Raw genomic sequence first — 14,509 nt, 5'->3', positions numbered from 1 at the left:
TGTATGGTTGTGTGTCTGTATGTTTGCATATTTGTGCATATATGTATTTTTGCCTGTCTATATGGGAGAAAGAAAGATAGATGGGGGCTGGGGTGAGGGGGAGAAAGAGAGATAGATAGGGTGTAGGGGGAAGAAAGACACAAAGGGGCTAGCGGGGAAGTAAGAAATATATAAGAGGGGTTGTAAGAGACACTAAAGTAAGGTGTAAGGCAGAAATGGGGTTAATAAATTCAAAAGGGAGGCTATGAAACACAGAGGTGAATATGCCTTTTTTGGGGGATGGGGGGAGGAGGGGTGCGGCAAAATGCTTCTTCGTCTGTGTAGTCAAAAATCCTTTCACCGGCCCTGAAACTATGCGTTACATGGAATCAAACAAAGATGATGTATAGTATAGGATCTGATAACATAATCTACCTGTTGAAATATTGAGAAGATCGTGTAATCATGTAATGTCATGTAATATATACTATATACTACAAACACATGTAGATGTAAATTTTGTAAATTTTGGCTGGTAGGTAGATAAATTCTTGAATATTGAAATTTGCCTGCTGGTTACCTGCTCTCGCCACTCACAGATGCTCAGACGTACATATATACAATATGCATATTATCTCAAGAGAAATATATGTTTCATATTTGTTGTTAAGGAAACAAATGTCCTCAGATCAACCAGAAGATCGCAATCATTAGTAAGAGAGGATTATGTCCCACTAATACACTCATACTGAAAGCACTGCTATTTCTGTATTTGTACTGTATGTTGTAGCGTTCGTTCGGTAAACAGATGGCATTACCATTTTCTGCCTCTAAATAATTGCTCTAAGTGCACAGATAAAATAAACTGAATCATAGAAAAACCCAGCTGCAGTACGCTACCTGCAAAGTTGACTGTTTTCTTTTATTTTTTTTCTTCAAGCTGATTCACAGTTCCATTGCAATGTAATCATACGATTACGGACAGCATTGAAGGAAATTTCTACTTAAATCACATCACTAGACTATGGTTATTTAAAGTAAAATAAAACTCTAAAAACATGACTAATATAAACACACAGAAAGCAGCCAGCTTGCTTTCTAACCAGGCCATTTATAATACATTTGTAATAATATTCATTGTAATCAATTGATCTTACACATTTTTATACCCATCATTCAAGCAATCTAATTTGCAATGAATTAAAGAAGCAAGATAATGTCCCTATTTTGTCAGTTTAATTCATATATGAGAAAAAATGGCACCAGAGCGTATCATCAGATTTTTTGAAGCTAATGACGCATACTACCCATGTTTTATGTTTAATTTAACATGAATATTAATACACTTAAAATACACATTAAAAAGTAAAAATAGAATGATGAAACATTACTTCAGATTCCTTACCAAATTTCAATACTGCTGGCTGATGTTAAAAACATAGAGCACCATAACACTGCTGCTTAGTAAAAATTCTAAGGTGCCTGCTCCCCTCACCCATAAAAAAGCAGATACAGTAAGTTTAATGAATGTATATTCATATTTGGCAACTGCATATGTATATATGTATGCATGTGCATATTTGTACTTGTGTTATGTATGACTATGTGCTTATAGTGAGTGCATGCAGCCTTGTAAACTCATGTAGGATTAAAAAGTGGTTATGGTAAATGGGGTTTATGTCAGAGTTAGATTACACAGGGTGTTTTGAAGATTAAAAGCTGGAAAGGGGTTGTTGATGTGGTATTAGGGGTGTTTAGAGTTATTAGGTTTAGGGTGAGAGTAGTATTAAACTTAGTATTAATGTACATGGTGTGTTTTAATTTAAGGATGAGTTAAATCTAGGTTTAAATGGTCACTATAACAATTACAGCTTATTGCATTTGTTCTGGTGAGTATAATCGGTTCCTTCAGGCTTTTTTGCAGTAAACACTGTATTTATATTACAGCCTAGGGAAACCTCCACTGGCCACTCCTCATATGGCTACTAGAGGTGGTATTAAGTGTCTCCACCCTCTGCATGGATGCACTGAACTTTCCTCATAAAGATGCATTGATTCAATGCATCTCTATAGGAGATGCGGATTAGCCAGGGCTGTATTTACTTCTGCTGGCTCTGCCCCTGATCTGCCTCCTAGTCAATCTCAGACATTCCAATGCGTTGCTATGTGAAAGCATTAAGATTGGCTAAGATAACCACTTCTTATGATGTCAGCCAAGTAGGCAGATCAGGGGCACAGACAGCAGCAGCAGACTGGTATAAAAGTAAGATTTTACTATATTTAGGGAGTTAGGTGGTTTTAATACTAGTGTCAGGAGTACATGTTTGTGCACCTTCGTTGTTTCCTTCGCACTTCCTATTCTCCCCCTTAGTCTTTGTCCTTTTCTCACTTGGCAACAAGGGATAAGGAAAGCAAGAAAGATCAGGGAAAAATGTGTACATTTGTATATCATCTTCTGAAGAAGCCTATCAGGCGAAACGCGTTAAGTGGACTTTATATTTTATATTTTACTATTTATTATTTTGTTTGTTTGTTTATATTAAAGTATACTTTTAAAGTTACTTTTTATTCATTGTTTTTTATCATTTCCTGGTATCCTGCATATCCGTGGTGGGGATTATACCACCTAAGCTGTTTATACTAGAGCAGGTCACATGCTCTGGAAAGTGTAAGTACAATACTATTTATTACCTTTTATAATATTGGTACTTACTTCACCATATTGCTGCTATCTTTCTTTTATATCAACTACGCATATTGCACTTTGGAAACATCCGTGGCGACCACTACAAATCCATAGACGGGGATTGTACCGTCCAAGCGCTTCACAGCAGAGCTCTGTTATAGCTCATCTCAATGTGAGTGGATTGCATATAGCTACTAATTATTTGTTTTTAAAACTAAATTTACTGTATTGCACTATTATTTTTTAATTCTTTTCCGAGGTTACGATTAATTGGAAAATTCAAAGACTCATGTATGTATTTTCTACATATATAAATTATTAGGCGCGGTATACGCCTCCTTTCTTGTTTCTCTACTACACACTCACAAGGTTGGGGAATCCTTGTTTTGTATACTTCTGCCTGACCACTATAGTGAGCGCCTATTGCTTCCCTTTTTTCTGCATATAATTAGTATTGGAAGCCAGATTATCTTATTTCCTGAGAGATAAGGTTTAAGGGAAGAAACATGGAGCATCAAGGATGGAGTCACTCAAAATAGAAGGACCACAACGAACTAGAAGAGAAAGATAATAAATGTGACATGAGCAAGATGAAAGCTGTATATTGAATTTGCAGGTCAAGCGCAGTTTGTGATCAATTGTGTCACATGCAGAAGCGAGATCCTGGAAAATTACAACAGAAAAAAGTGTTCTTCAGATCTTGAAGGAGGGAGTCACTTGAGACATTTGAGACTCCATTAAGGTTAAAAGTGAAAAGGTCAAAAAACAAATTGAAGATGGCCAGAATGTCATTAGAGCAGAGACATTATACACAGTTCTCTCTAATAATATACTCTAGGAAGAAAAATGTGTTGTCGAGTAGAGATGTAGGAGAATAAATAAAGGAGCTAAAACTAGTGAACAGGTTAACATTTTAGGGGAATAATGTTGTTATTTCAAGCGATCTTGTGAGTGAGTAGAAGCAAAAAAAATCACTCTTTTTTTTATTATTGTTATATTTGTTTTAAATATAGTTTTTATGGTTATTAGCCCTTCTTTAGAATACTATTGACACTTTATAGCACTTCCACACTTAAATATGAGCAATATTGCCACTTTCTATTTAGCACTTTATTTTCATAACAATTTTTGGGCAGTTTAATATAGTTAATAGCACTTTAACAAGCTATTTCACCTTTGTCACATATTTAGTAAAGTGGGACATAAAATAAAACAGTACATAGCTCTAAACACACACCGGTTTTATCTTTTCTATAGCTCTACACACACACACACACACACACACACCGGTTTTATCTTTTCTATAGCTCTACACACACCGGTTTTATCTTTTCTATAGCTCTACACACACACACACCGGTTTTATCTTTTCTATAGCTCTACACACACACACACACACACACACACAGGTTTTATTTTTTCTATAGCTCTACACACACACATCGGTTTTATTAATTCTATAGCTCTACACACACACACACAGGTTTTATCTATTCTATAGCTCTACACACACACACACCGGTTTTATATTTTCTACAGCTCTACACACACACACACACAAACACACACACCGGTTTTATATTTTATTTAGCTCTACACACACACACACACACACACACACACCGGTTTTATCTTTTCTATAGCTCTACACACACACACACACACACCGGTTTTATCTTTTCTTTAGCTCTACACACACACACACACACCGTTTTTTTTTTTTTTCTATAGCTCTACACACACCGGTTTTATCTTTTCTATAGCTCTACACACACACACACTGGTTTTATCTTTTCTATAGCTCTACACACACACACACACACACACACACACAGGTTTTATCTTTTCTATAGCTCTACACACACACACACACACACACGTTTTATCTTTTCTATAGCTACACACACACACACGTTTTATCTTTTCTATAGCTCTACACACACACACACCGGTTTTATATTTTATTTAGCTCTACACACACACACACCGGTTTTATATTTTATTTAGCTCTACACACACACACACACACCGGTTTTATCTTTTCTATAGCTCTACACACACACACACATTTTATCTTTTCTATAGCTCTACACACACACACACCGGTTTTATATTTTATTTAGCTCTACACACACACACACACACACCGGTTTTATCTTTTCTATAGCTCTACACACACACACACACACACCGGTTTTATATCTTTTCTTTAGCTCTACACACACACACACACCGGTTTTATCTTTTCTATAGCTCTACACACACCGGTTTAATCTTTTCTATAGCTCTACACACACTCACTGGTTTTATCTTTTCTATAGCTCTACACACACACACACACACACACACACACACAGGTTTTATCTTTTCTATAGCTCTACACACACACACAGGTTTTATCTATTCTATAGCTCTACACACACACACACACACACACACACACACAGGTTTTATCTATTCTATGGCTCTACACACACACACACACACACAGGTTTTATCTATTCTATAGCTCTACACACACACACACACACACACACACCGGTTTTATCTTTTCTATAGCTCTACACACACACACACAAACACACACACCGGTTTTATCTTTTCTTTAGCTCTACACACACACACCGGTTTTATCTTTTCTATAGCTCTACACACACACACACACACCGGTTTTATCTTTTCTTTAGCTCTACACACACACACACCGGTTTCATCTTTTCTATAGCTCTACACACACACACACACGTTTTATCTTTTCTATAGCTCTACACACACACACACACATGTTTTATCTTTTCTATAAGGCATGAAATTAATTATGGCACGAGATAGCTCTAGTTACCTATACTTTGCACATTATGGACCTGGTATGCATAATTAATGAGCAGTTTTTAATAAGGAAATTTAAGTCTAATTATGGCACTGGTTTAACACAGTACTAATTTGTTTAATGAAATAATATCAATAATTCGATAATATATTCAATTATATATTTGATAAATACTCAAAAATATATTTGAATATATTTATATATTTGATACTGTGCTACACAAGGGCACAGGGTATTTGGGCATGTTGATGGTGACTATGGAGTGCATGTTTTCTTATGGGAGTGGTTACTACACACATGCCCACAGGGTATACACGCATGCACAAGGAAGTGGGAGGGTAAGTCAATCACTTGCTAATTTTAATTTATTTATAAATAAGTGTTTAGTATTATTGATCCATTTATGGTCCTGAGGTGAGTTCCAATTAGGAACTGATATGGCGACTTTTTGTGAACATATGATTTAAATAAAGCAAGTTTGGAATGAAATACAGAGAGTGTGGGTTACATACTATTTTATCTGTCTGTCTGTTTATCTATCAAAAACATATGAATAGCAGAGGTCTGTAAATCTTTTGTTAGTTTTGAAAGAAGACAGGGAAAGGCGTTACTAACAATCTAGTCACACATACCATCCTGTACTCTGCAAAAAAATATATAAAATCATGTTAATGTTTCTTTCTCATACCTGGTGTAAGAGGGTAATGGTAAAGTGAACCTGGTCCATTTGTTGAAGGTATCAGATACAAGCACTCTCTGAAGCTGATATTTATTACATTCCACATTGGTTGGGAGACAGTCTTTAAATACAGGATTCCACGATAGTCCTAAGTCCACAGAATATTCCAACTCAATAGCTAAAATTAAAAATAATATTTCATTACTGAAAAGCAGAGGCATTTAAAGTTGACCAAGTGGAACATTTTTGTTTTCTAATGAAGTACAATTGTCTTGGCACTAACAGATTTACCTTAAAATAACCTGCTAACAAAATATGGCTATGTACAAATGCAGGCAGAAAAGAAAAGCCCAAAGTATTATCGTTACACATAAAAGGTTCAAGTTTCTTTTGTGGCATAGACGGGAAGGTTAACCTCCTGCCAGGTTCTGTGCCATGCTCTTAGCTAGGAAGTTAGATGGCAGGAGATTGGATTAAAAACTAAGGCTTCTGAAGTGTGAAGAAGCTCTGATCTTTGATGCCTATTAAACTGAAAATCTAATGCCTACAGATGGACTTTTAACATGTCCTGTATACAGTTCCACAAAAATCAAATTTTAAACGAGTTACTATGGGACAGATCTGCATTCTGTCAAGTATTCGCCTTTGGTTATTAATCAATGTAAGCCAATGTTATTATATATTTGATACATTTTCATTTTGCTGTATACCATGCCTCTAGCTACGCCAATGCTACTTTAAATGCAGTGTTTAAGTTGCCATGTTCTAGTTCTATTTTGGATTTACAAAACACAGATACCATTTTTATAATTCTAATACAGGCTCAGGTTAAGGTTTGAAATAAGTGTTTATTTAACATGACAACCATTAGTTTTCTTAAAATGAGTATACCGAGAAGAAAACAATAGCATTGATTCCTACAGTCACCTACGTTCCCTACTTTATTTGCTATTGATATTAGGAATCTTACTTTATAAGAAGAAATGATCACTTGAGTGTTCTAGAACAAAAGTTTGTATTTAAGGTCATTTGTGTGAATCTTATCAAGGATGTTTTCCAGGAAAACAAAGCAATCACAAGTGTATGGCATCGAGTCGGTCATACCGTCTCAGATCTTGGTAGTGCTGTCTATGCTACAATCATTTAGTTAATTTGGTTTTACAATTGACCATAATAATTTTAACTATATGGAAAACCAAGTGTCTTTGTAGTTAAGCCTGCAGGTTTCACAAACCATACAGTCCTGTTCTTCAAACATTCATAGCTTGGATCAATGTTAAAAAGTAGAAACAAATAAAAAATATACATTCCTATATCAGTAAAAAAAGATATGAAAATCATGGGATGATTGACTTGATATCTGTAAAACAAGTATCACTGTATGTGATCTCCTTACCATAACATGAGTCTGTAACAGAGCAAGAAGCAGCAAAATCAAACTGCATGTACGAGTCCTCATTTACAACAACATCGGTGGTAACAACGTAGCGAGTGCTGGCCTTCTCAATGAACACTAGGGCATCTCCAGTTGATCCACACACTGACATTTTAGTACCGCCTGGATGGAGAAGCCACTTTCTGTTTTCTAGAATGGTAAAATCATCCTCTAGAACAGTGTTTCCAGAGATATTTCCACCAATAAGAATCTACAGAAGCAAATGGTTTATTATTCAGTTGTAAGGAGGAACAAAAAACCTGACTATTCAAATGTAGAGGTTTTGCATTAGAAATGGAGATGCAGTATAACAAAAAAAATCAAAACAAGCTAAATTATCTCTCTGAAACCTATGCCTGGATTATTATTAATGTTTAGTGGTGGATAATTTGCAAGATAATGTAAATATATATGACTTATTTCATGGTAATTACAGATACTGTTTATGCAGTGCATGGTTCAGGATGCATTGTCAGTTGTGAACTGATGTAATGAGTAAAAGAGATATGTTAAACATTTAACATATTCCTTATTTGAAGGTGAACTTTATAATGAACTAATTATTTTTGCTAAAGTCCTATCCTGATGCTGACCGTTTAAATGCATCTCTATGAGAAGATAATGATTGGCACAGTTCTGTGTTTTACCACGCATCCACAATAGCCACCCAATGATTTCCTATTGGAAAGCATTGGATTGGCTGAGATCATCAATATCGATGGAGGCCGGGCCAGCTGCAGTGTGACAGGCACAGAGATGGAGATAAACTACATTTAAACACCTTTTAACTCCACTCGGCAGGGGACTGGGGACCTAAATTTCTACTTCTACTCTATAACGTTAGGAGTGCATGTTTGCACATTTGACCATTTTCAGTAGTTTCATTCTATTTTTCCCTCTTTTATTAACTTGCCAGATAACTTGAATTTTTTTTACATTTATTTATAGCAATTTGGGGACAATTATGTACACATACGTTTCATGCTAGAACTATTTGGCATACACATGCGATGCAAGAACGTACAAGTCCAAATGTAACTACTCCATGAGACATCACTGAGAGGAGAGGTGCCAGGTCTTAGAGCCGTATCAATATTTGCAAATCGCTTCAGCAGAATTTGTTGCAACATAACCTAGTGTATGGAAATACATATCCCACTTCTACTCCAGATTAGTGAAGTTGCACGGACGAACAGCACCTACTGCCGTTCTATTGATGCCAGCTGAAACACCTATTGTGCTGGAGTCTAACTTGTATGCCCCACTGCTGATCTTACAGTAAAGATTAAACTCCACACTATTCTATCACTAAAAATAAACTTCTATCTTACCTAACACTAAATGAACACCTACACTACCCTAACACTTAAAATAAACTCCTACGACATACATACAGATTCTATTCTACGAGGCTCTGTTTACCTACTTAGGTATAAATTCACTTTATTTACTTACTTGGTCAATAACCCAAGGGCTGTAGAAGTGTCCATTTTCAGATGGCTGCCACCAGCGTAGACGTGTAGATCCAGAACGTGCCTTTAGTGGGATTTCCAGTGCAATGTATCTGCCCACATTACTGGAGTTGCTGAAGAGAAATTCCTGTAGGACACTCCAGGACAACCCTCCATCAAGTGAATACTGAAGGAGAACTGGCTGACTCCTGGGGTCAGGGACAGTTTTCCCACAACCCAAACGCATGAAAAATTGCACAAATCTAGAAGGGATAGGAAAAACAGAAAACATTGATTGCCAGTTACTACAATATCAGCTACATCACCAGTCTATATTTTCTTTCACTTGATGAAGTCACATAATATAGAAAATAGAAAATATAGAACTGAAATTGGGTGATGCATAGCAAAACACTTACGGCAACCAATATCTATTGCACAATGAACAACAAATTGAAGGGATAAGGCATTTTTATTGTAAATGGTGCCTTTTCAGTGAAAAGTGTTTTCATTGGTGCTTAGTAACACATCCCATAGAGATGCATTGATTCAATGTACCTCTATGAGGAAATGCTGATTGTCACAGCGTTTTGCCATGCATGCAAAATATATAATTATATATGTGCATATAGACTCGTGCACAGCGAAAACAATTAGTTTTGTCTGAACCATTTTTCAAAAATATTTTTTTTTCTGTGTTACTGCACAGGTTACTCCAACCCTTTAGGGGAGGGGATTCTATTTAAGTTCAAAAACATATGCCCAAGTCTAATGAGAAATTCTTGGAGAATGCCTTACCATGCTATCCATTGTTTCAAATAATTCAGTTAACATGTTTCACTATCATTCAACAGAATACCATAATGAACTTAGGCATCATTAAACATCACCATCATTACATTTTCAGTGATAAAAATAATCTGCAGACCCAAGCATCAGTGCTCTAAAAAATACAAGGTTAATTATAACAGAAGGGTACAATGTATATTGATATAAAAAGCTGAATAACAGGAGAAGAGAGGTTTATTTTTTGATAAGCCAGATAATATCAATCGACTTCAGTTACTGGAGTTAGGATTTAGTTGTAAAGTATTACTGGAATGCTGCACATTCAGAGTTCATGGTTCTTGACATTAAATACAACTGTTAGCAATTACAAAATACCTTGCAAGAGCGAGATCTAGGTCTCGGGTCATGAGCATCCTCAAACCTTCTTCATTGAAAAACAGATTATTTCCACTAGACAGGATACCACATTTTCTAGATGGCTTCCCACCACTGACCAAAATAAATCGATCTGATTCTAACTGGCCTGGATGGAAAGAAAATAGTGGATTATTTAAAGATAGAACCAGCTACTAACAGATGAATACCTTGCATGACATTCTTATTCTCTTCCATTCTTGTGTTTTGTAGTAGTTATTCATTTACTAAGCAATGCACTAAAATGTGAGCTCTAAGTATGTAAGTATCAATTTAATGCTGGCTAAGCTAAAGAATGCAAAAGGTCAAATCATACATGTATAACTACACTACTTTCTTCACATTTATATCTGCTAATCTGAAGTATCTTCTTTCAAACTGTGGCTCTGACAGGCGATTCTCACTTATCGCAAGACTTGCGTGGGAACATTTCTCGATTAACAGTCTTAATAGTTTGAGCATTTTATGTTGCTGAAGAAAATAAGTTGTAAGAAAACATGTAAAATTAGTGTATCTTTTTTTTTTTTTTTTTACAGGTATTAGATTAAATGGGCTGCCCCTCACTATTATTAGGTTGGAGGAGAGGCAGGTGTTTTTTTAAAATTGGGGGGTGGGGGGTAGTTACTAGGGGCAGTTACTAGCTACCCAGGAAACAGTGAACATTTTTAGGGGAGGTTGGACAATGGTAAGTCCACCCACCTCTATATTTAATTGTACCCCCCAACTTGTCATCATTGGGGAGGGACAATAGGTCCCCCCCATTTATAATACTTTAAGCCAACACTAATATGTCCACTCACACTTTTTATTTTAATGGGGCTCCAAGGTGGGGGAATGGGGGACAGACAATGATCTTACCTTTCTCTATTCTCTTTAATCTGAACACCTATCTGATGCCCATGGTTATTCCCATTGTACGTTGCTAGCAAAAGGGCAGCATTACCAGCTAAGTTACTAGTCTTTCATTATAGCTGGCAGCCACGGGCTCATGGCTGTTTACAGTAGAGTGAGAGGGGGGCATGGGAAAGGTAATTTAAAAAAAACAAAAACTATTTTGCAAATAATTGAGAAAAGCATTTATTAAGAGTATTTTGTATTATGTGCTCAGTAAATGGAATTGCATCACTGAGACCAATTTACGATATTTACAAAGAATCTATATAATTCAAAGCAATATTTGATCAATGCAAACCAATAGAAGGGAGGTGATAAATGGTCGATAAACTTTATTGACTGTATTGCAGGTGAGCCCTATATCTGAATGAAAAAGTTTCACTGGAAAACATTTTAAAGAGTCCATAAAGAATTATTCATGGTTTTTTAAAAAAAAAAAAGTCAATGAAAATTCTGGGTACATGGCTAGCCTTGTAATTAAGATCATACTGTAATGTTGGACAACAGATGATCCCATGGATTTACCCAGAAACCCCTATGTTTCAGATTTACACTAAACTTTTGAGTCAAAACTTTCTAGAAAAGATACAACATTAGCAATGGATGCAAAGCAAAAGTTTTGTCACAATAAAAAAAATGAAAACAAAATTGGTACGTTTATGCCGTTGATAAATTTGAGCTAATAAGCAGTTTATGAGTCTTATAGCAGACAATATTAAAGGGAGCAGAACTAATCATTGTGAATAATGACAGTACCTTCAAAATCATCCTTGAGGAAGTCTGGGTTTTTAGTGCTGACTTTACACGTTGGACCTGAGTAACCTGGATCACAGATACACTTGGTTCCATTAATACAGCTTCCATGACCATTACACATTTCCTCACACTGGGGGCCAATGTATATGTTATCAATTGCCCAGGTGACCGGTTGCATCATGCTTGGGTAAAATCCTTGGTACCATCTAAATCGAACAGAGCTACAGAAAGCACAACATTGTTACACATTTTTATATCTATTTCAGTTAGTATAATGACGACACCTAATTCAGTTTAAGGGACAATCTATGATATACATTTGATTTTGGATGGACTAAAAAAAAAAAAATAGGAGCATGTCTTTTTTTAAATTGTGAGTGTTAATTCCTTTTCTATTGTAAGAAATACTGTACATGTATTTTAAGTATGGCTTCCAAGCTGGACCTTGAAACAGACTCCTGATACCTTGCTATTTTTGCTTTCAAAATAGCAAATGTAAAACTCTAAAAAATCACGTTACAAGTGTAAGTCTATAAGTGTGGCGTTTTTAAACCAATATCACTATTTTTTGGACTTTTTATTTAGCAGTGGAGTTGCATATTCATTGATGTGATCTAAACTCTGTTACTTTGTTTTAAATTGTAAATTTTACCATGTTATATGCACAATAATAGTAAGGTACTAGAAAGACCACTTATGGGCTTATCAGCTTATGACGAGGCAGGAGAAAAAGGACACTGTGATAGTGCAAATGTACAAAGCTACAGACGACCTAAAGGTAAACACAACTGTATTACCATCATCAAGTACATATTTTTTAAACACTTAAAAGAATGGAAATACTATAATGCATCCAACTCATAATGGATCTACTTGTAGCCCAGATTCAACTGGATTTGGAGGAATTCTATTGGATAGAATGTAAGGTGAACACATTTTCCTTGAAGAGTGCTGGGTTGCATTAAAATCAATGATACCCTATCGAGTGTGCGATTTTTAAGTGGTCCTCTGAAAGAGCACATTTTGTCATTAGTGTAAATTAAAGATCAAGAGTAGCTTTAAATCTCCGTTAGCCTTTCACAGGTGTAACAAGCTAATTAATGGATAACACATTCATAGTTTCCTGTTTGTACAGAGCATGTTGGCCAACTGGATTTACTAGGGCTAATAATTCAGACACCGGTTAGGGAAAAACAAAGCTCCTGTCACTGGACATACATAGAGCGGGGTGGAATTGGGATAACATATTTTGATCAATAATTCAAGAAAAAATAAAGGAAATGGAAAACAATCAATAGAAAAAAAACTTATGCAACTGGAAAAACATTAAAAAAAAATCTTACTAAATTGGTTTACAATACTATAATTAATTACTGGTTCTTATCTGCCGACACATTCTATGTTTCTTACAAGGGAAGAAAATAAATTGTCTTTAAATCATTTTCAATGTACTCATCATTACTATGGTTACAAACAGCAATGCTTACATGCAAGAATATTGTAATAATGCAATAATGAAAGTCTTATTGACACGGGATAATGACTTACCCACAGAGGTGGAGTTTACCAAAGTTGATAACTTCCCTTCGCCATCCCTGCATGGTTCCGGCATAGTACGTACTACTGGGATGGTGCTCAGTGGTGCACAAGGAGCTGATGTGGCTGCTGCTGCTGTAGCACAGGGGAAGGAGCAGATGCCAAGTAGCACCAAAATCCCGAGAGAATTCCAGTTTCACCGGATCAGCAGAAGAACTGTCAGTTGTGCACCCTACATTGATCTGGACAATGTTATAGAAGCATATCAGATTGCGTAACTGAACCATTTGCTCCATATACATTCTTATGTGAAATCAATTTGACGAGAACAACAATAAATAGAGGAGGAGGTTGTGGATCTCAAAAATCTAATAATGATTCCTTTTTGTTTGTAACATATTTTGTTTTTCATTTACTTTATTTACGCTCAACGGAAGCAGTTTTGTTTTATCTTCGATGAGCAACAAGTGCATCTCATTCAAAAGCTACTATTGCTAATACCCATTGTTTAAAGGGCAACTATTAGTCCCCAGAACCACTACAGCTTAAAGTAGTGGTCCTGGTGTATATATAATGTCCCCGCAGTTATAGCACCGTAAACACTGCCTTTTCAGAGAAAAGTCAGTTTACATTGCTACAATCAGATGCCCACTACAAGTGCTTCCTTCTATTTCTATGATGAGATGCTGATTGTTGCAGCACAGTATTTTGCCGCATATGTCTCCAAGACTGATGATCTCAGCCAAATATGTTTACACTGTAATCCTTAAAAGGGACTAAAAACATATTGAGTGTTTTCTGATGATAAAAATATAGTGTGATACAATGGTTAATAAAGATTGCAAGTAAACATTTCTTCTTCTCTTTAGTTTGGGGATTAGATACAAATCTAAGCCTGGAGATGCCGCAATGACAGCCAACATTCTGTTTTGATGTTTGGATCTCAGTTAAGTACTCCAGCAAACAAACAAAACAGAGAAGAAGGTAAAGCTGTCAACTGAAGGGAAAATAGTATGAAAAAAAATCAGAATTTCATAAAAAACAGTAAAAGGATTAACTT

At 35.8% G+C, this 14,509-nt stretch overlaps 1 protein-coding gene across 2 annotated transcripts in view; it reads right to left on the bottom strand.

The window, feature by feature from the left end:
* RELN (reelin) overlaps positions 1-14,509 on the bottom strand; it is a 466,948-nt gene that overhangs the window by 48,200 nt on the left and 404,239 nt on the right. For both annotated transcript variants that reach the window (XM_063448139.1, XM_063448140.1), the window contains exons 41-46: positions 13,462-13,691; positions 11,914-12,134; positions 10,225-10,372; positions 9,065-9,323; positions 7,571-7,820; positions 6,184-6,352 (exon numbers count right to left, since the gene is read on the bottom strand). In XM_063448139.1, the coding sequence (XP_063304209.1) occupies positions 6,184-6,352; positions 7,571-7,820; positions 9,065-9,323; positions 10,225-10,372; positions 11,914-12,134; positions 13,462-13,691 (1,277 nt within the window). The remainder of the gene's footprint in view (positions 1-6,183; positions 6,353-7,570; positions 7,821-9,064; positions 9,324-10,224; positions 10,373-11,913; positions 12,135-13,461; positions 13,692-14,509) is intronic.

Source organism: Pelobates fuscus, chromosome 3, assembly GCF_036172605.1.
Source record: "Pelobates fuscus isolate aPelFus1 chromosome 3, aPelFus1.pri, whole genome shotgun sequence".
Classification (NCBI taxonomy): domain Eukaryota; kingdom Metazoa; phylum Chordata; class Amphibia; order Anura; family Pelobatidae; genus Pelobates; species Pelobates fuscus.
Note: the sequence above shows the minus strand (reverse complement) of the source record. Positions and strands in the feature narration are given on the sequence as shown.